At 35.8% G+C, this 20,100-nt stretch overlaps 1 protein-coding gene across 1 annotated transcript in view; it reads left to right on the top strand.

Annotated features, from left to right (window-relative positions):
• Window positions 1-730: 730 nt before the first annotated feature.
• Window positions 731-20,100, top strand: part of itgbl1 (integrin, beta-like 1) — a 55,389-nt gene continuing 36,019 nt past the window's right edge. The window contains exons 1-3 of the mRNA XM_051118988.1: window positions 731-940; window positions 2,259-2,461; window positions 18,230-18,376. Of these exons, the coding sequence (XP_050974945.1) occupies window positions 849-940; window positions 2,259-2,461; window positions 18,230-18,376 (442 nt within the window). The 5' untranslated portion in view covers window positions 731-848. The remainder of the gene's footprint in view (window positions 941-2,258; window positions 2,462-18,229; window positions 18,377-20,100) is intronic.

The raw sequence follows: 20,100 nt of genomic DNA on the forward strand, positions 1-20,100 counted from the left end.
GAGGCACAAGACTACAAACAGAAAGTGCTCATGTATCTTTACAATCCTTTTGTCAATTGAATTGAACCTGGGTTATCATTGCTCTGAGGTTATTTTGTTTTTTTTAAAAAAAAGCTAAATAATTTAGCCTAATCAAAAGGTCTATAGTTATCATAACCTGCTGTCATCTGATTTTTCAGATTATGCTTAATACAATATACTAGTTTATTTGTCAGGATGGGGCATATTGCTTGCAGCTACTGTATAACTTTATTTTATATTTACAGGCTATGAAATAATTCTTTATTAATGGAAAGTGGATTGCAGTAATGGAACTAGATGGATCATATAAATCTTGGAATGTACTGTAACTTGATGTTATTATATTCTTCCAGAATCTTCATTTAATGTTGCTCATTATTATTGTGTTGGGAAAAATATTAGCATAACGATAAACAGATAATTGAAATCATAGTGAAAGAGATTCAAGATCATTAAAACAGTCTTAAAAGAGATTCTTTGTTTCGTAACCAATTGTCTCCATTTCATATTTTATATTCTGTTTTTAAAATGATTGTTATAGCAAATACCCTTTTAAAAAGACAGCAGAGATACTTAAAGTAAAATCCTCAAATATCTTTATGAACAACTGTTTTGAATTTCAGTGCTAAAGTTTTCTTTTTTTGGCACTTTGTGTCTTACTCCTGCCTTTGCACTGAGAGTCACAACTAATCAAAGGCATTCATATGGAGAGCGCTGTTGGCCTCTGAAGCGTTCAAGCTGGATTTGGCCAGCCCGTTCTCCCTCTGTTTTGGAAAGTGGAAATTCCTGAAGGCACTTCACTTCAGGTTTCTGGTGGGGATCTAAACATGCATGCAGAGACTTTGGTGAACTCCGTCTTAGTTTCTTTGCTTCTAATTTTGCTCTCCGCCGTTCCACGAAGTTTACAGCAATCGCTAAGGTGAGTTTAGCTGTCTTGTTTTTCAGTCAGTTTGGCTTTTCCACTGTGCAGCCACGTTTTGCTGACAGACTGGATTTTTACAGACGGGAAAGTTTTTGTGTAGTTACAGCTACAGAACTAGTCCAAGGCTTGTAGATTTCTATCTTTAACTTTTTATTATTCTGTCTATTTTTCATTCTTTACAGCAATATGAATGTGCCAGAAATGTTTTATTTGTGTTACGTAGTGCCCATTTAAGACCGCTTTTACCTCACGGAACATAGAGCTTTTCCTTAAAATCAAAAACATATGCACCTTTTTGATCTCTTCCTATGGTTTTGGCTAAGGTCCACAGTTGCGTGACTGTAATTTTGACAAATTACTTAAGTGGTTTATACATAACAGGTGCACATTCACCCTAATGTGTACCACAATGCATGTTTATATGCTCTCGCACTTAATCAGAGACAGAGAGTGGAATCAGAGTGAATATGCTGTTGTGGCTGACAGACTTGTTCCATGTTAAGTGCAACCACACCAAGCCCCTGAACAGTGTTTTCTTTAAAAAAAAAAGTGTATTTTTATTACCCTGTAATGTGAGAAAGGCCAACTGCAGAGACGAGAAGCAGGAGTGGTATGTAAGAACGCTACCAAATGAAACATTTTTCACAGGGGATCTCGGAAGGGAAAATAATAAACAGTGGAATACAGTCCACCGTTTGTTTTCAGTAGGTTTGTAATGAAATTCTTGTTCTTGAGTTTGACAGCATTTTCTGTTTAGATTCTTCACCAGCATATACTGCAATATACTCTTTAATGTTATATTAAATTATATTTTATTATTGTCCGTAATGTACCGAAACTTTGAGATTAAAACTATGTTTATTGCTTCCGAGTTCAGATCTTCTAGCAGACACATTTGTATGGACGGTTTCTAGACATGAGTTCACTACTCTCTGTGGGACTAGTACTAGCAGAATCATATCTTATGAGTCATGGCTCCGTTTGCACCGCATTTCCACATGACCCGCATTACAGTGTTATTTTTCTACCAGGTCTTTTTGTTATCTTTAAATATTAGCTTGCGAGCGTACAAGGAGATACAGACAGGAAATCTGCCAAAATCTGATCCACTGCGTGGCCCATCCTCAGAAACCAAACAAGATTTTTCCTCCAGAAAGCAAGAGGGAGTCTGGTTGTCATTACTGGTAAAAGTTGGGATTGCAAACCACCACCCACCCATCCGCCATCTGGCATATGTTCACCTACAGGCGAAGAACAGAGGTTTGATGTGGAAGGCAAAGGTCATGGGGTGAATGAACACTCTTGTGTCTTGCAGGCAGGTGGGTGGAGAGTGTAAGATCTCCCCTGAATCATCACTGAGGCGCTGTCGGACCCCCGACGGTTTGATCTGTAGCGGGAGAGGCGAGTGTGAGTGCGGGATTTGCATATGCCAGGTCACGGAACCCGGAACGTTCTATGGACCGCGCTGCGAATGCCATGACTGGATTTGTCCGACATATGATGGGAAGACCTGTGGAGGTAAGAGCTGTCTCATACTCTCCCAACACAGCATTCCTGCTTATCATGTTTCAATATCAGGTGACTTCTGGAAAAAAAGGCTTTGTAGATGTGCGCAAGACACACATCCAGCTTCAGTAAAGGCCTTTGATGTTCCATCCAATATTGTGTCATTAGCTACAAGGTCTCATTTGAATTTCACAGTGCTTCTATTCAGGCAAATACAGGCAGTTTCAAAGGAGCCTGTTTGGGTGCCATGTTGTTCTGTAGCAGCCCTCTTTTTTTTAAGATTTTGCAGACACTGCTTCAAAGGATCATTTTCACCTATACTTCCTGTGTTGAATGTCATTTCAGTAGTTTCCACTGGATGGTGAGTGTGTGCAAAATTTATTTCGAGTCCACAGAAATCCATTAGCAAAGATTCCTGAATAACCTGACATCTAAACCCTCGACTAACAGCTCCATGAGCTGCCAATGGCTTTGAAACATCTTACAATTTTAAGGACACAGTGGTGCTGCTAGTAGATATTTACACTCCATAGAGTGGAACTGTGACTCTCCACTTTTCAAGCTGCCTTCACTCTTAAAAATAAAGGTTTCAAAAGGGTGTTTCTGCAGTGATGGAATAGAAGAACCATTTTTGGTTCCTCAAAGAACATTTCAGTGAACAGCTCCTAAAAGAACTATTTTATAGAACATTTTAAAATTCTAAAGAAACTTTTTTCTGCATTTGAAAGGTTCCATGAAAGTTTAAGGTTCTTCATAGAACCACTGATGCCAATAGAGAACTTTTATATTTCAAGGAGCAGTCCAAAAACAATTTACAGATAATGTACTCACCCCCTTGTCATCCAAGATGTTCATGTCTTTCTTTCTTCAGTCGTAAAGAAATTATGTTTTTTTGAGAAAAACATTTCAGCATTATTCTCCATATAATGGACTGATATGGTGCCCCGATTTTGAACTTCCAAAATGCAGTTTAAATGCGGCTTCAAATGATCCCAGCCGAGGAAGAAGGGTCTTATCTAGCAAAACGATCTGTTATTTTCATAAAAATAATACGATGTATATACTCTTTAATGTCAAACGCTCGTCTTGTCTTGCTCTTCCCGACCTCTGTTTTTGTTCCTGTTCATGACAGTTAGGGTATGTCGAAAAACTACCATCTCATGTTCTCCCTCAACTTCAAAATCGCCATATATCGCTGTTTTACCTTTTTTGTTAAGGGTGTTTGATCTTCGTTTCATGTTCACTTTGCAAAGACTGGGTCGGAACTTGTGCAGCGATATAGGATGATTTTGAAATGATTTGAATGTGAAAAGTTTTGAAAGTTTTTCGACATACCCTAACTGTCTTGAGCCAGAATACACAGAGTTCAGGAAAGCAAGATAAGACGAGTGTTTGATATTATGAAAAGTATTTAAATTGTGTTTTTTTAATGAAAATAACCGATCGTTTCGCTATTCGATAAGACCCTTATTCCTCAGCTGGGATACAACCACATTTGGGATAGTTTGAAGCCACATTTAAACTGCATTTTGGAAGTTCAAACTCGGGGCACCATATCAGTCCATTATATGGAGAAAAATCCTGAAATGTTTTCCTCAAAAAAACACAATTTCTTTATGATTGAAGAAAGAAAGACACAAACATCTTGGATGACAAGGGGGTGAGTACATTATCTGTAAATTGTTGTTCTGGAAGTGGACTTCTCTTTTAAGAGTGTTGGTTCTAAAAGTTTCATTCTTTTTCATTTATTCTTTATTAGAAGCTTTTTTAATAAAGAGTTCAAAGCCATGACCTGAAACAACAATATATATACAGTGGAGATCAAAATTAGAGAACAATCTATAAACACTTGATTTTGTTTTTTCTGAATTATTGTTAATCTGCATCACTCAAAATTGGAATGAATATTAGCTGTAGGTATGTCCTACTAACAAGTTTGACAACATTTCCAAGGCATTTCAACAAAAACCTTGATTTTGTGAAAAAATGTGGTCAAAATTAGAGAACAGTGGCCACTGTAGCACAAAGGAAGATTACAACAAAAACTTTGGAGGGTTACAGCTATCAGAAGTTAGTAGGAAGTGTAGAGGCCCTTGCTTTGAATGACTTCATCTGCAGCTACAGGACATTACTAATTTCTCACACTGCTTGTGTGACCTTGGTCCACCTTGGTCTTCCTCATCCACCTTTACACACTTGGACTTCAGTCTTTCCTCAGTTTGACGCCGAACAAAATTTTCCGTTAGACCCAAATAATTTGTGAAAATTCCTTCCGTTGATGAGAGGCTTGGTCATTATAGAGTGCGATTTTATTCTGACTTCTCTTAAACATGCCGAGACAGATCCTTACCCTGTTCGGCACTGAACTGGCAAGCAATTCCAGCTGCAGTGCTAAACCGATTCCCAATTGAGAGTTTCTACATTATCCTGTCTTCTTTTGCATTTGTCTTATGTGGACAACCAGCCTTTACCTCTACATATGAGAAATCACAGATTTGGAATGACCTTCTCTAGACTGAAAGAATCATCCCAGGCCTGGGCAAACTCAGTCCTGGAGGGCCGGTGTCACTGCAGAGTTTAGCTCCAACGCTGACTAAGCACACCCCAACAAGCTAATCAGTGTCTTCAGTTTTACTAGAAAGCTACAAACAGGTGAGTTCAGGGTTGGAGCTAAACTCTGCAGGGACACCGGCCCTCCAGGACCGAGTTTGCCCAGGTCTGGTCTAGACAAACTCCTGTGGTAGGGATTCAGTCACCTTAGATCGGCCCGCCATCTGGCAATCTCAGTAAAAATTGGAGGAATGCCGCCAGTTAAGGTGTGGTTACACTTGTAGTTCAGTTTGTTTGGTTCACTTGGTCAGGACCAAAAAGGAAAATGATACATTTGGTCCTGGTCAGCTTAGCGTTCACACTAGCATTTTTGACAGCAAACCTAAAGATGCGGAACCTAAAGACATAGTGACACATTCACAATATGATTGGTCGGGTTGATTGATGTATATTTAATGACCGAACACTCTTAACAAAAGAAAAAGGTGTGTTCGACTTAAAGCGTCACTGCGGGTGTATGACATCAAAGTACCCATTCACTTCGCTCATCGCTGCTTTAAGTCGAACACACGCAATGCTGTCTGCTGGACTGAGTGCGCTCACTTGATTTAATTTTCACCACCTGCTAACTCACAAAGAGCTCATTAAAGACACTTTACACTTTACCGTTGCTCTATGTTTGCCCTCTGCTCTTTTTGTTTTGGATACACCGCTTGTTCCCTTTGTGAAATCATGTCGCATGGCGATTTTGGTTCATTTAGAAGTATCTGGTTCGTGTTGCGTTCATATTTTAATCGAACCGCACCAGAGTTCGTTTTGAAGCAGACTGAGACCCATCTTTTTAGTGGTCTCGGTCCGCTTGTTTGGTGCGCACCAGGGTTCGAATGGCAGCGTTCACACATACTCAAATGAACCACACTAACAGAGCTATCGCACCAGAGTTTGTTTTAATCGAACCAAACATGACAAGTGTGAACACACTCTTAAACAGGGTTTGTCATATAATCAAGGAAATTGTTTGCAACAATTTATTTTTTGAATTTACTGCCTTCTCTTTTTAGGATTATGGGTAGTGTAGTTTTGTTCTATTGATATCAGATATTAAACTTTTTTTAAAGGAAGCTGAACTCATTTGCACTTCTGCAGAACCATATTATCACTTAATAACCTCAAAGCTGATTATTGGTTTCTCTTGAAAGGTTTATACATTACAGCAAAAATAAAATCTGTTTTTCCATTAAGAAATTGAGTTTTTGCTTACTTTACTGCTCTGTATAGCTGTGCCATGAGTTCGATACTCTTGAAAAACAGCAATCCACCTGAGAGACTTTGAACTAAAACACCCATCTATTTCCGTACTCCAGTTCTGATCTGTAAACATGAGATGTTGAGGACCACTAATGGAGATATGTGAAGCTGGAAAGAAAGATTTATTTGTGGAGGCATGTTGCGAACCAGTGGAGAGCTCATTAGCTTTGGAGCATAGGGTTTCTCTCATGGTTACGCATTCTAAAAATGGTGGCCACATATGGACCAACCTTTTTTTTCCTTGCCTAACATCAAGGCTATTTACTGCCCATCTCTGTCAAAATACCCCACATCTCATCTTTTAACTAGTAAGCTGGTTTTCAGAGCTGGTTTGTGGCAGTTTGGGATATTCTAGACCTGTAGAAGGATTCTGATGTTGTGCCATTGATCACATCTATTCACTCCACTGTAATTGAAGTTTTAGAAACAGCATCAGGTGGAATTTATACCATAAATACAGCGAGAAAGGCTTTCCGGTTGTCTTCTGTTCAGTCTTTTTTGACCACTACACAAAGATGGCAGGATTTGCAAGCTGAGCAGGATTGTTTGTATATTGCTTTGAAACACTGTCTTGTCATTTCAGTCAGCATACAGGGCATATAAGGTCTTGTTTACGTGCTCCAGTTTCATAACCACAAGCAGCTCTTTTGAAAAACACATAGTATTACCTGACAATAAGCTGAATTTATTTGCCTTCCTTTCTTCTTTCTTTCCTTTTTTAATGATTTCATTTCTCATTACAAGATCCGCATGATAAGTGGAGCATTTAATGAGAAATTTCTGTTCTGACTTAAGAAGAAAAACCTGTCGTGGTCTCTAGAGAGTTGCATTTGTTCAGGGAGACTCCATAAATCATTTTGCTTTAAAACACCTGTTTTTGTTCACTGACAAACAGATAGACATGACAGCATACCTCGACCCAGTGATAAGACTGCAAGGACTTTAGGGTCCATGTAACCACAAAACAGTTTAACCTGACAGCTGGTCACCAGCTGAGTGTGATTTTATTTTTTAGTTTGTTCGTATCTCCAGTGTTTCAATAGGCTACATGTGATTATCATATGTGAATATTTCCTTTTCATTTGTTGTCAGCGAATAGTACAAAAATCCAAATGTACAAGCATTTCCATGGGATTTGAATTGTTTGTACAGACTGAGAAAAATGGAGCACAATTTCATGGTTTTCTTCCCTTTTTATGTGACCTGGTTTTGATTTTTTCTTCTGCTTTATGGGGACAGAGCTCAACGTGGCAGTTCTTTTCCCCTTTTCTCACTTTTTTCCCTCTCCCAAAACAAGTTAATTGGGGTTTCAAGAAGCCACGTGAAAGATCTGGCACAGAGCTGACTTAACTTTTTCCTCTGTAGCTCTTTTCCATCTGTAGAAATTTTCTTAGCTTGGTGCGACCTTCATTTTTGGTCTCGTGGTGTGATGCATTGTCCTTTTTTATCAAGCAAGCGTTGCCATCTAGAGACCTTTCCTCTCTAATCTGAAACAAACTAAAATGAGGTATGTGAAGAACAGATTTATGGTCATTTATGTTCACAAAAGTTGTTTTATATGCATCAGTAAGGATGGCTGTGATTTATGATACCCTTGAGATCCTTTGCGTTTTTTGATTTGCTTGAGTGAACGTGTCAGAAGAGTGATATTCCATGTTTTCAAGTCCCAGCAGAACTTTTTCCTCAGTCTTTTTATTGTTGGACTTCTGTTCTTCCCAAGATCATTCTGACTTCTAGGAATATCATATAACCTTTCTTTTAACTTGAGTGCCACGTGTTTAAAACGCAGTGTCTTGAGCAAGATGTGAGCGCAACAGTCAGAAATGTCAGTCTAGCACTTGATTACATAGATAAACAATGGAAAATAGTCCAGTGAAATTGAAAAATGCATTCTGTGTGAATGGCCCATAAATCTATAATAGAACTGTGGCAACTTCTTCAAGATGCTTAGAATATTCTGCCTTAATGTCTGTTCCAGACTGACTCAATCTGGAAGGCTTGTTCATACACAAATGTGACCCTGGACCACAAAATCATCAGTCATAAGAACCAATTTTATGAAACAGCATCTGAAAGCTAAATAAATAAGCTTTCTACTGATGTGTGGCTTGTCTTAGTTACAACTATTACAACTGTCTAGCCCTTAAATTTCTCCAAATGAAGTTCTTAGTAATGCATGTTACTAATCAAAAAATAAGTTTTGATATATCTACAAAAGGAAATTTACAAAACACAACCATGGAATATGATCTTTACTTAATATCCAAATGATTTTTGCCATAAAAGAAAAATCAATAATTTTGACCCATACAATGTTGGCTTTTGCTACAAATATACCCGTGCTACTTATGACTGGTTTTGTGGTCCAGGGTCACAAATCACACTTGACTATATTTGCCAATATTTGCCAAAGGAATGTTTGGAAATCTAAAACTGATATTTTCTACTGGCACACTAAAGCAAAAGTTATAAACTACCTTTCTAACCTTGATTTAAAATGAGCAAAGACAGTTATGAAAATCCAATTTTTTGATCTTTCATTAAAAAAAAACAACAACACAAAATTCTAACCCTTCATTAAAGTTAAACAATTCAAAGTTGGGGGAAACTCACATTATGAAATAAATGTTTTTCCCCAATGCATGTTGGCCACAATTATTGGCACCCTTAGAAATTCTCATCTCTGAAGTATATTCGCATTCATATTTACATTTCTTTTAAGCACACCAGGGTGACTAGTAGCCTGAAATTGTCCTGCCATGACTTCCTGAATGCCAAATTCCTATAAATCATCCATCACAAAGAGTAAAACCAAAGAATATAGTTCTGATGTGCAGAACAAGATTGTTAAGCTTCACAAAATAGAAAGTGGCTTTAAGAAAAGAGCTAAAGAAAAATGAAAATCCCCATGCACCATCAGGACAATAATTAAGAAAGTTTCAATCAATAACTAATGCATGGTGAGGAGGAAAGTTTGGGTGGCCAAATATGTTGTTTGGAAGGGTTTCAAGAAAAATCATCCTCACTTATCCAAAAACAAACTCCAGCATATTCAGTTGTCAGACACGACTGGAAATTCAAACGGGTCTGGCTTCTATGGTCATTTGAAAGTAAAAAAGAGCTTTTTGGCAGCAAATCCACCAGATGGGTTTGGTGCGAGCAAGGATAAAATGTACCCCATGTCCATGGTTAAATATACTGCTGGATCTTTAATGTTGTGAGCCTATTTTTCTGCCGGAGGTCTTGGACATCTTGTTCAGATACATGGCATCATGGACTCTATCAAATACCAACAGACAAAAAATCTAAACCTGACTGCCTCTGTTAGAAATCTTACATTGGGCCATGGTTGGATCTTCCATCAGGACAATGATCCATAACACACATCAAAATCAACAAAAACATGACAGTGAGCACAAAATGAAGCTTCTGCCATTGCAAAAGAATGGGGTGAACTGAAGATAAGAAGTACAAACATACAGCTGATGAATCTGGAAAGATTCTGTATGAAGGAACGGTCTCTGATCTCTTGTCAGGTGTTTTCCAAACTCAGGTATTTATTATAGGAGGAAACTCAGAACTGTTATCTTGGGGGAAAAAAGACATTGCAATAATTGGGGTGCCAATAATTGTGGCCAATGTGAACTAGAGAAAAACACTTATTACATAATGAGATTTTCCACTGCTTTACTTCAAGATCTTTTACTTCTTTAGTAAAGGATAAACAAATGTAGATTTATTTACCAAAGGTGCCAATATTTGTGGAGGGCACTGTATGTGGTGGTTTTGACAGCAGTGTTTATGGTTCAGGTGAACAAACATATGCATTTTAGCAAGCCTCTGTCATCATATAATTTGAGTACTAGCTCGAGCAGCAGGTCTGATCCATACTTCAAATTACAAGGAAAAGGTCACATGCCTTTCAGGTCAATATGCACTTGGGGATACAGTGGAAGAGGAAATTGTGTCTGAACAGGGGACAACACTGTGTCATTTCACTGCAAATATGAGTGATGATGCCAAAATGACACTTTAATTTCCTCTATGGTCTTTCATCTAATTAGTAACACACTATCAAATGTCAGGTGAGAGGAAATAGGGAAAAGATGAACATGACATGGTCCGGACATGAATACGTATCTCCAATATGAGCGCTACAGCTCAAAATGCTAGACTACAGGTCTGACAAGTGTCATAAATCATAGATTGTCTATAAACTTATTACACACAGTGACCCTCATTCTTTACATGATTTGGCCTGTCTTCATCGCTGCAGGTCTGCTGTAGGTATGCAGCATTATTAGCCAGGACAGATGTCTCCCTCACACCCAGCCCAGCCTAGCACATAATCATTTCACGCTCTACAACGCAAAGCAGGAGAACAACAAGGGGAAATAATTACCTCACTGTCTTGTTTTATACAAAGCCGCTGTTTAACAGGCTAAGAGGGAAAAAATGTCTTCAAAATCAAGCGAGCACATAGAGGCCGTGGTTTACTAAAGGTTTGTATGGATAAAAACATGTGCAAACTTCATAGCATGCTGATTAACAAAAGGCCTGCAGGGGATTGCGTCTTTTGCAATGCATGAAAAATCTTGTCAGTTTTTCTGGTTGTTCCTTAATGAATTTTCTTAGTTTGCACTGTGTTTGTCCCAACCCAGTGTTAAACTTGTTAGATTAAATTTCACAGTGCAGCCCTGTTTATTTATTTTCTGCTTGTTTTGATATGTATAATTAGGCTACATTTAAACTTAAAAAAATGGTGTAGAAACAATTTTCACTCAGAAATGGCTAAATTCCACACATAATTACAAAGAAACAGCAATTAACACATTAGATTAAAGGGGTCCTATTATGCTTTTTCACATTTTGAATTTTAGCCAGTGTGTGGAGTGTGTGTTTACACATAAAAAATATCTACAAAGTTACAAATCTCAAAGTCCACTCCAAAGGGAGATATTTTGTTTTTAAAAAATCCTTTTTCAAGAACTACAACAAACAGCTCCTTTGGACTACAGTGCTTGTATTCCGCATGTTAGGATGTCACAAAGCCGTCCATTAGAATATCATTAAAATAAATGACGATAGGACCCAACACTACTGTAGCGTATTATGTTACTCACCCTCCATGCATCCTAGATGTATATAACTTCCTTCTGTCAGACGAATGCAATCGGAGTTATATTAAAAATCCTGGCACTTCCAAGCTTTAGAACAGCATAGACGAGTGTTTCTCTTCATCAGTCCAAAACAAGTCCAATAAAATGCATCCATCCATAATAAAAAGTGCCTCACATGGCTCCAGGGGGTCAATAAAGGCCTCTGTAGCGAATCAGTGTGTTTTTGTAAGAAAAATAGACATATTTAAAACATAAGAATCACAAAACTTGCTGAAACACCATCTAAGCTGTTCGCCAAACACAATGCAGTGGGACAGCTAACCAATCACAACACATTTCTTTTTTTTGGAAGGCGTGCCTTCATCAAACCCGGAACTAATCGAGCCATTTGTGCCAGGCTGGGAGGAAGGTATTGTAATAATGTAAATTATGTAAGAAATAATGCATTTTTCGAACCATCAAGCATGAAAGCATTTTCTTGTACACTCCCAAAACAATATCAAGAGTGTAAAAGAGCATAATAGAACCCTTTTAAATGTCAAATTTTGAAGTAGAAAGACTAAATGTACAATTTTATCAACAATTCTTACTTACAACATAAATCAAATCTTACTTGTTTGTTAGTTTACTTTTGTTTAGTGATTTAAAGATGTTGACTGAAATAAGTAAAAAGCTGTGTCCAATAAAATACTGTAGCAATCTTTTTTTGGAATATATAGAATATAAAGCTTTCTATTCTCATGGATGATTTAGTGTCTTTATTTTTGTGTACACTGTTAATCGGAACAAGCTATTATACTCGCAGTCCAATCATAGGTGTAATTGCTGTCTTTGAACGCACTATCACTCGCTGATTTTAATTTGATTTTCATTTGCATAGGTTAGCTGAGATCCTATCTAAGCTGAATTGAGTTAATATGAATCATTTTGCAATGAAGTCACCGAAGTACCTTAATATTTTAGAAAAAGGAACAAAAAGGATGCTGCTTCAAGGTTAACAAAAAAAGGTTAAATGTAAAAAATCTACTGAAAACAGTAAATACATTCTTGAGGCGGAAATATTTGCATTCTAAAATGAGCTGGATGCTCTGAGACAACATTGCTGAGACAATGCTGTCTATTCTTGTTTCACAAAACAAATTATTGTAATCAGAGTTTTACTTCTGGTCACCCCATATTCCTATGTCAGTATTTAACATGGACAGCAGTGTCTGCAATAGGAACAGCTATTAGCATCCAATGACTCATTAATCTGCTCGCCGTCTACAATTTATCTGATGAGGACACACCGTCTATTAATACTGTTCACAGCTGTTTAGAGTGAGTCATACGGCTCAGGGTGGATATGGCCGTCTTGGCCCATCAGCTGGGAGGGGGTAAATTACGCCCCTGGTGGCACAGAAGCCAGGACACAGTGGACAGCAAGGACCAAACTCTTCCTCCCACATATGGGGGGTGGCAGTTAATATGTCAGAGTGATTGTGTCCGCATGCAGGATTGAACTCTGGCATCAAATGACTTTTAAGAGAAACATGACTATGAATGTTAAGAACATATTAAATGCCACCGAAAGAGGAAATTTGTTACTTTGTTCTTGTTTTTAGAATACCAACATTGCTGGCTTCTATAGAACTGCTTATAGCGTAATTGAACTTATTTAGAAACTGATGAACCTTGTTATTGAACTGAACTAAAGCAACGCTGAATGGATGTAAGCTAAATAAATGACACTATTGTCTCTTTTTGAGCTGCTTTACAGCAGAATCTGAATGGTCTCCATAATTGAGTTGATCCTGCTATTTTTCCTTTTATTAAAACTGCTTTGAAATGATCTGTACATAAAAAGTGCTATAGAAATCATTTGTGACTTGACTTTAAGAGTCATCTGTACTGTCGGAAATAATGTTCATACTCATTGTCAGTGCATACTTGTGCTCACACATTTTTATTTTATTGTATTTTACTTTATTACTTTATTCATTAGCAAGGTCCTTCTCAAAATGTGGTGAAAAATGTGTCAAATAAATGTCAAATATTCAAGAAACCCCATAAAAGTGCATTTTATTCAGGTTAAACATGTATGGAAGCCATTTCCAACACTGAATAAAAAATAAAAAAAGATTGAAAGCTTTTATCTCACAAATCTTTATCTCATAACTTTTTTCTCGCAATTCTCGCAAAAGACTTTTTTCAGAATTGTCAGATATAAACTTGCAATTCAGATTTTTTTTCTCAGAATTGCATGATACAAATAGTCGGATATAAACTCGCAATTGCGAGAAATAAAGTAGAAATTGCGAGATAAAAACTCACGAATCAGATTTTTTGCGAGTTTTTATCTCACAATTTTTTTGACTTTTTTGTTTCTCAGAATTGAAAGATATACTCACAATTGCGAGTTATAATGTCCAGTTCTGAGGGGGAAAAAACACTAATATGTTCTCACAATTGCGAATTTATATTTCACAATTCTGACTTAATAACTCGCAATTCTGAGAAAAGTCATAATTGTAACTATATTTCTCAGAATTGTTTATATCACGCAATACTTACTGTATATTCTCAACTGTAAGTTTATATCATGCAATTCTGAGAAAAAAAGTCAGAACTGTGAGTTATATCTTGCAATTCTTACTTTATAACTTGCAATTGTGAGTTTATATGTCACAATTCTGAGAAAAGAAGTCAGAATTGCGAGATGTAAACTCAGAATTGTTCATATCTCGCAAAATATAAACTCAGAATTGTTCGTATCTTGCAATTCTGACTTTCTTTCTCAGAAATGTGAGTTTGTATCATGCAATACTGACTGTATACCCACAGCTGCAAGTTTATATCACGCAATCCTGAGAAAAAAGTCAGAACTACTACTTTATATCTCACAATTCTGACTTAATTTCTCAGAATTCTGAGTTTACATCTTGCAATTCTGACTTTATAACTTGCAAATGTGAGTTTATATCTCACAATTTTGACTTTATAACTCACGATTGCAAGTTTATATCTCACAATTCTGGGAAAAAAAGTAATAATTGCAAAATATAAACAGCATTGTTCACCCCTTCACGATTCTGTCTTTTTCAGAAATGTGAGTTTGTATCATGCAATACTGACTGTATACTTGCAGCTGCAAGTTTAAAAAAAATTCTTAATTTCTCAGAATTCTGAGTTTAAATCCCACAATTCTGAGAAAAATATCAGAATTGCGAGATGTAAACTCAAAATTACAAGCAAAAAGTCAGAGTTGTGAGATAAAAAAACGGGCCTCCATAAACATTAGCTCTAGGCTTAACAAGCATGCAAAAAAAGGACAATTGTCCTTTTATTTAATGTCACTGGTGTTCTCGATGTTAAAAAAAGGTCATTTGAAAATGCATTAAAGGTCAAATGTGGTTCCTCTAAAAAGAATTTCAGATGACGATACCCCCACCACACTGAAAACACACTGTAAAGATCAGTAATGTCTGAAACCAGTCACACTGCTATAACAACCTGCCTGATATAGTGATATAGAATGCCTTCTTTTTAAAAGATCACATCATAGCCAAAGTCCAAAATAGCCAGGCTCATATCTTAACATTTGCAGTACCAATTTGCTTTTAATCTATAGGGCACAAGATAGATGTATCCTCCATTTGGTATTAGCATAAATCTTGCCTTTCCCTCCAGATTGGCTATAAAACACTGAATGTTTGTGACAAGCAGCCAAGACTCTCTGGTAATGAGTACAGGAGCAGAACAAGGCTATTGTTAAGGACTGATGGATAGCCCTTGAAGACGACATCAAATTTACATGATGGATTAGTGCAGGGAGTGATTGAAGATGACACTTCAGGATGTGGCTAAAGGAGCTGAATTTACAATAACAGGATATATTTGTAGCATATTTTATCTGCCGTTTTTGTTGGGGTTTTTTGTGCGTGTGTGCGTGCACATCCATTTTCATCCATGGAGTCAAGAATAATGATAGGCAATCATAACAATGGTCCAATATAGAAAAATAATCTCACTTTTGGTACTGTTGCGTGCATATTAAAGAGAAGAAAGAGGAGGAGCCAGACGCGAAAGAAAGAGTAGTGGTTTGTAATAAGTAGAATTACTTGTATTTTCTTTGAGTGAGCTTTGTGGAAAAATCTACTCTACCTTATATTGCACTTGTATTGTCATTATTCACTAGGCTACACACAATCGCCTATAGAAATAAGTGGCGGAGCTGTGAAACTTCAGGACAGACTTTGATTACATGGTATTAAATCCATTTCTGCCTGTCCAAGAGTTTCATGGTGTAAGAAGCATTAAAGTGAATTATACTGACCCCGACTGTGCTTGCACAGACCTGCAGAACTTCATGACTCAACCTAAGCCAGACACATTCAGTTCTGTTCCTGGAGGGCCACGTCCCAGAGAGTTCAGTTCAAAGCCTAATTTAACAAATCAGAACCAACTAATCAAGGTCTTGAGGATTACTGTATTATTAAATGAAGGTGTGATTGATGAAGGTTGCAACTAAACTCTGTAGGTCGTAGCACTCCAGGAATGGAATTGAATATCCCTGAGCTAAGCTTTAATTGAATTTAATTAAATTTACTTTTAGGCTGCATTTTATTTTAATTTATTTTAGATTTTATTTTATTTTATTTTATTGAATGCGATCCAATCCAGTCAAATTTAACAATGCATCTGCACGAAACATATTGGGTCATTCTTTTTAAACTTTTTTTTTTTTTTTATCATGGTTTTCAAGGGGGTGTCAAGCAATCTGGCTCATTTGGCTAGCTTCTACCATATGGTATGTGAATTTGCGCCAAAATAAGGCCTACTATAGAACACACAGTCATTGACGTCGCAACAAAACAACATATGGGGAATGTTTTCTTATCCCTTTTAACACTTGATTTTGCTTTGTTAACAATGAGTAATTTTATGGCTTGTGCATCATTTAGCAAATGGGTTAACAGAGTATCTCTGGTAAGTTTTTACCAAAGGTTTTTCCTATACTGATAGCACAGATGTCAACATTTTGTCGTTCAAATACCTATGTGAGGTCTCTCAAAGTTTTTAAAGCATTTTTTTGTTTCGTTTTTAATGCATGATTTTCCATTTTCTGGTAAGTGCTATTTTCAGGCTTGTCACATTCATAACAGTACATATTCCTCATAAATGGACACATCAAAATTACAATAAAACACAATTATATGTTCTGTGAAGAGCCATCGCTTCTCTATTTGTTGAGTATTATTGCGTCTGGTTTGTGCATTTTAATTTGCAGAAATCCTACAAAGTATGTAGACTCTCAAATACAGTGTCTTTTTTTGTCACATCTATAACACATGATTATTTCCCTTTTTTAACATAGAAAACTTGTGCATAAACTGATGTTTAGATTCTATCAACAAGGGTTTAGGGGTGTGCGATATTGACAAAAAATAATATCTCGATGTTTTCTGGGATTTTATTGATAACGATAATTAGACGATATTTTGCTGAGTGCGTTACTGTGCTGTTATTGTGTAATTTTTACCTTTTATGGGCATTTGCATTATCTTTTGAATCATTTGGGCTGTTACCAAGCAAGTTAAATCAGTATCAACAAAATTCATCTTTGCAGTGCAGAGGAAATGGCATCAGTTGCATCTGAAGTGGCATTTAGATGTATTTACACACTGTTAGCAGGTCATGAATGCATTTAACCTGCAGTTATGCACAAATAATGTTTTGATATTTTAAACATAAAACGTTGAATACTGCTATTTGAAATTATTTCAATAATAAGATACTTTAAATGTGGAATTAAAACCACCAGTAGGTAGCAGCAAGTCACAGTTAATAAGTGAGTCTTTACGATTGAACCGAATCATTTAAATGGTTGAATCACTCAGGAACAAAACACTGTCATGTTGCTCAGAGACGCAAAACAGTGCTGTGGCTGTGTTTGGAATCATTTTTGTTGCCGAAATAGAGCAAAAACAGGCATGTAAAACGTTAGTATCTTAATTGTTGTCTCTTGAACTGTTGTAAAAATCAATATCACATTTGCAATCAAACGGCACGCTTCGTGTGATATTGATTAACTATATGAAGTGGAATAAATCTATACATTTTCTGTTCCCATGTCTTGAATTTGTGATCATTCAAAATGTATTTTAATAGACTGAGACTGAATCATGCAGTGAAAGAACACACTGTTAATGCGTACGGGCACTAGTCTAGACTTCACGTAATGCGTGCACTGCACTCAGAGGTGTTTTGAATGTTTTTTGCAAAGTACTCAGCATCGTTCAAACATCAATTACGATATTATCACAGACTATATATATCGCACACCCCTACAAGGATTTATCAAAATATAAACAGATGGTTCAGTATTGGTAACACATACATTCTCTAAGCATTTAAGCTAAACTTTTTTTTTAAGTTTAAAAATAAAATACTTTTACACTTATCAGGTTGCACACTTCTAGTTTATAGGGTTGTGCAATTGTATAATACCTTTAGAGTGGAAGTGAACCATAAGGAATCTTCAACACCTTTTAGCTGTGAAAAGCACACGTGTGAAACACACACAACTCCCATCCTCCTCTCTGTCGGGGTTTCTTAGGTAAGCATGCATACATGTAGGGTGTTAATGTCTTCCACATCACCCTGGCCTTCACCCCACTCCAAACACCTTACAAATGTGTTACTAATCACAAAATTGATCTCATAGCACGCTCTTTGACTCCTCCGACATAATATAATTTGTTATCAACCCATGTTACTCAAAACAATCAATAATTGTATTCTGTATGTGTGTCCAATGCAGATCATGGGATATGCAAATGTGGAAAGTGTTTCTGCGATGAAAACTGGTTTGGGGAATCCTGTCAGTACCAGGAGGAATGTTCACTCTCCAGCAAAACCAGTAAAGATCGCTGCCGCAATGCCCAGGGTGTAGTTTGCTCCAATGCAGGTAAGATGTTTGATAATTGGTATTGCATGGGGGCCTATAAATAATAGAGCTGAAGGTCAAGGTATGTGGTATGCAGTTGTCCAAACATTCTTTCTGGGTGGTCTAGAAAATAACAGCCTGCTTGTATTTCACACCTTGCCCCAAACCCTGTACTTAACCCTTACGCCGACCTGAACATTAACTTTAGGTGATGTGTCTGTATGTTGTTAGCAGGGAGCCCAGCTGGTTGCAGATATGCCTGCTATGTGTCACCATGTCATTAGAACAAGTGTGAACGTGAAAATGCTGTGTATCAGGATTGGGCAAAAACCAGAATTTGAGAATTGGCTTGTTTTTGGAATTTGAATAGATTTGTTCATACTTCCATTTTAATTGGAATGACAAAAAGAGAATTTACTGAACTGAATTTTAAAACTTAAGTTTTTATTTCTTTATATATGTAGATTTTTTTCTCTAATTATTATTATTATTACAGAAAAAAAAATCAAAGTTAATTTATAATATGTAATAAAAATTGTATAATAATTTTAATTTAAATTCATATATTTACTATACTATTATTATTTAACTCAAATTTATATGAATTAATTTGCCTTAAAATACGCATTTCTGTAGGTGAAATTATCACAATTTCTTTTTATATAATGTAATGATTCTGAGGAGGAAATATAGTTATGTTTAATTGAGATATTTATACAGTATATTCATATATTTAATTTAGTTTGATATTAATTACTTTATTTCTGTAAATGAAATTTTCAATATTTCTTTTTCTATAATGTAATGAGTGGGATTTTTTAAAGGATAACGTACACACTGTTGATAATTCATAGAGAATTCAGTTAACTTAATCTAAATTTATATATTTAATTCATTTAAATTTCTTTTAAAATACACATTTCTGTAGGTGAAATGTTCAGTATTTTTATACAATGTAATAATTCTAATAGGGGAAATGTTTTTTAATTATTTTTTAATTTAAATTTAAATTTAAATTAATATATTTAATTTCATTTAAATTAAAAAAGAATTGATTTCTTTAAAATACACATTTCTGTAGGTGAAATTTTCAATATTTCCTTTTATATAATGTGATAATTCTGATAGGGGAAGTGTTATTTTATTTTATTTTAACTTAATTTACTCTAAATTAATATATTCAATTTAATTTAAATTGATATTAATTAATTCCTTTTTATATACACATTTCTGTAGGTGATTTTTTTTTATTTATAATGTAATAATTCTGAGAAATAATTCTTATTTTTATTTTTAATTTTATTCTAAATTAATATATTTAATTTAATTTAAAATTGATATGAATTCATTCATTTTAAATATAAAGAAATATACATTTCTACAAGTATTTTTTTTCAATATTTCTTTTGTATAATGTAATAATTCTGAGGGGGACATTTTTATTTTATTTATTTATTTACTTATTGTTTAGGATAACATGTATATAGACAATTCATACCAAAATATAAATCAAATTTTTGGAATTTTATTCTTCTATCTGCATCCAATTTGCTGACTCATTTCAAATTCTCAGTTCATTCTCTGTTAAATTCGGAACAACATGCAATTCTACAGTGTATACAGCCTTAGGTCTGGTGTGTTTGCACAAGTGTGTGTCTTCATATGTAGTGTAAGTGTGTTTGCTGCTGTGTGGTGCTGTAGAGCAGTGTGACAGCATGAGATCTGTGGGTTTTGACATTGATGTG

The sequence above is a fragment of the Labeo rohita genome, chromosome 9, assembly GCF_022985175.1.
Source record: "Labeo rohita strain BAU-BD-2019 chromosome 9, IGBB_LRoh.1.0, whole genome shotgun sequence".
Lineage (NCBI taxonomy): Eukaryota > Metazoa > Chordata > Actinopteri > Cypriniformes > Cyprinidae > Labeo > Labeo rohita.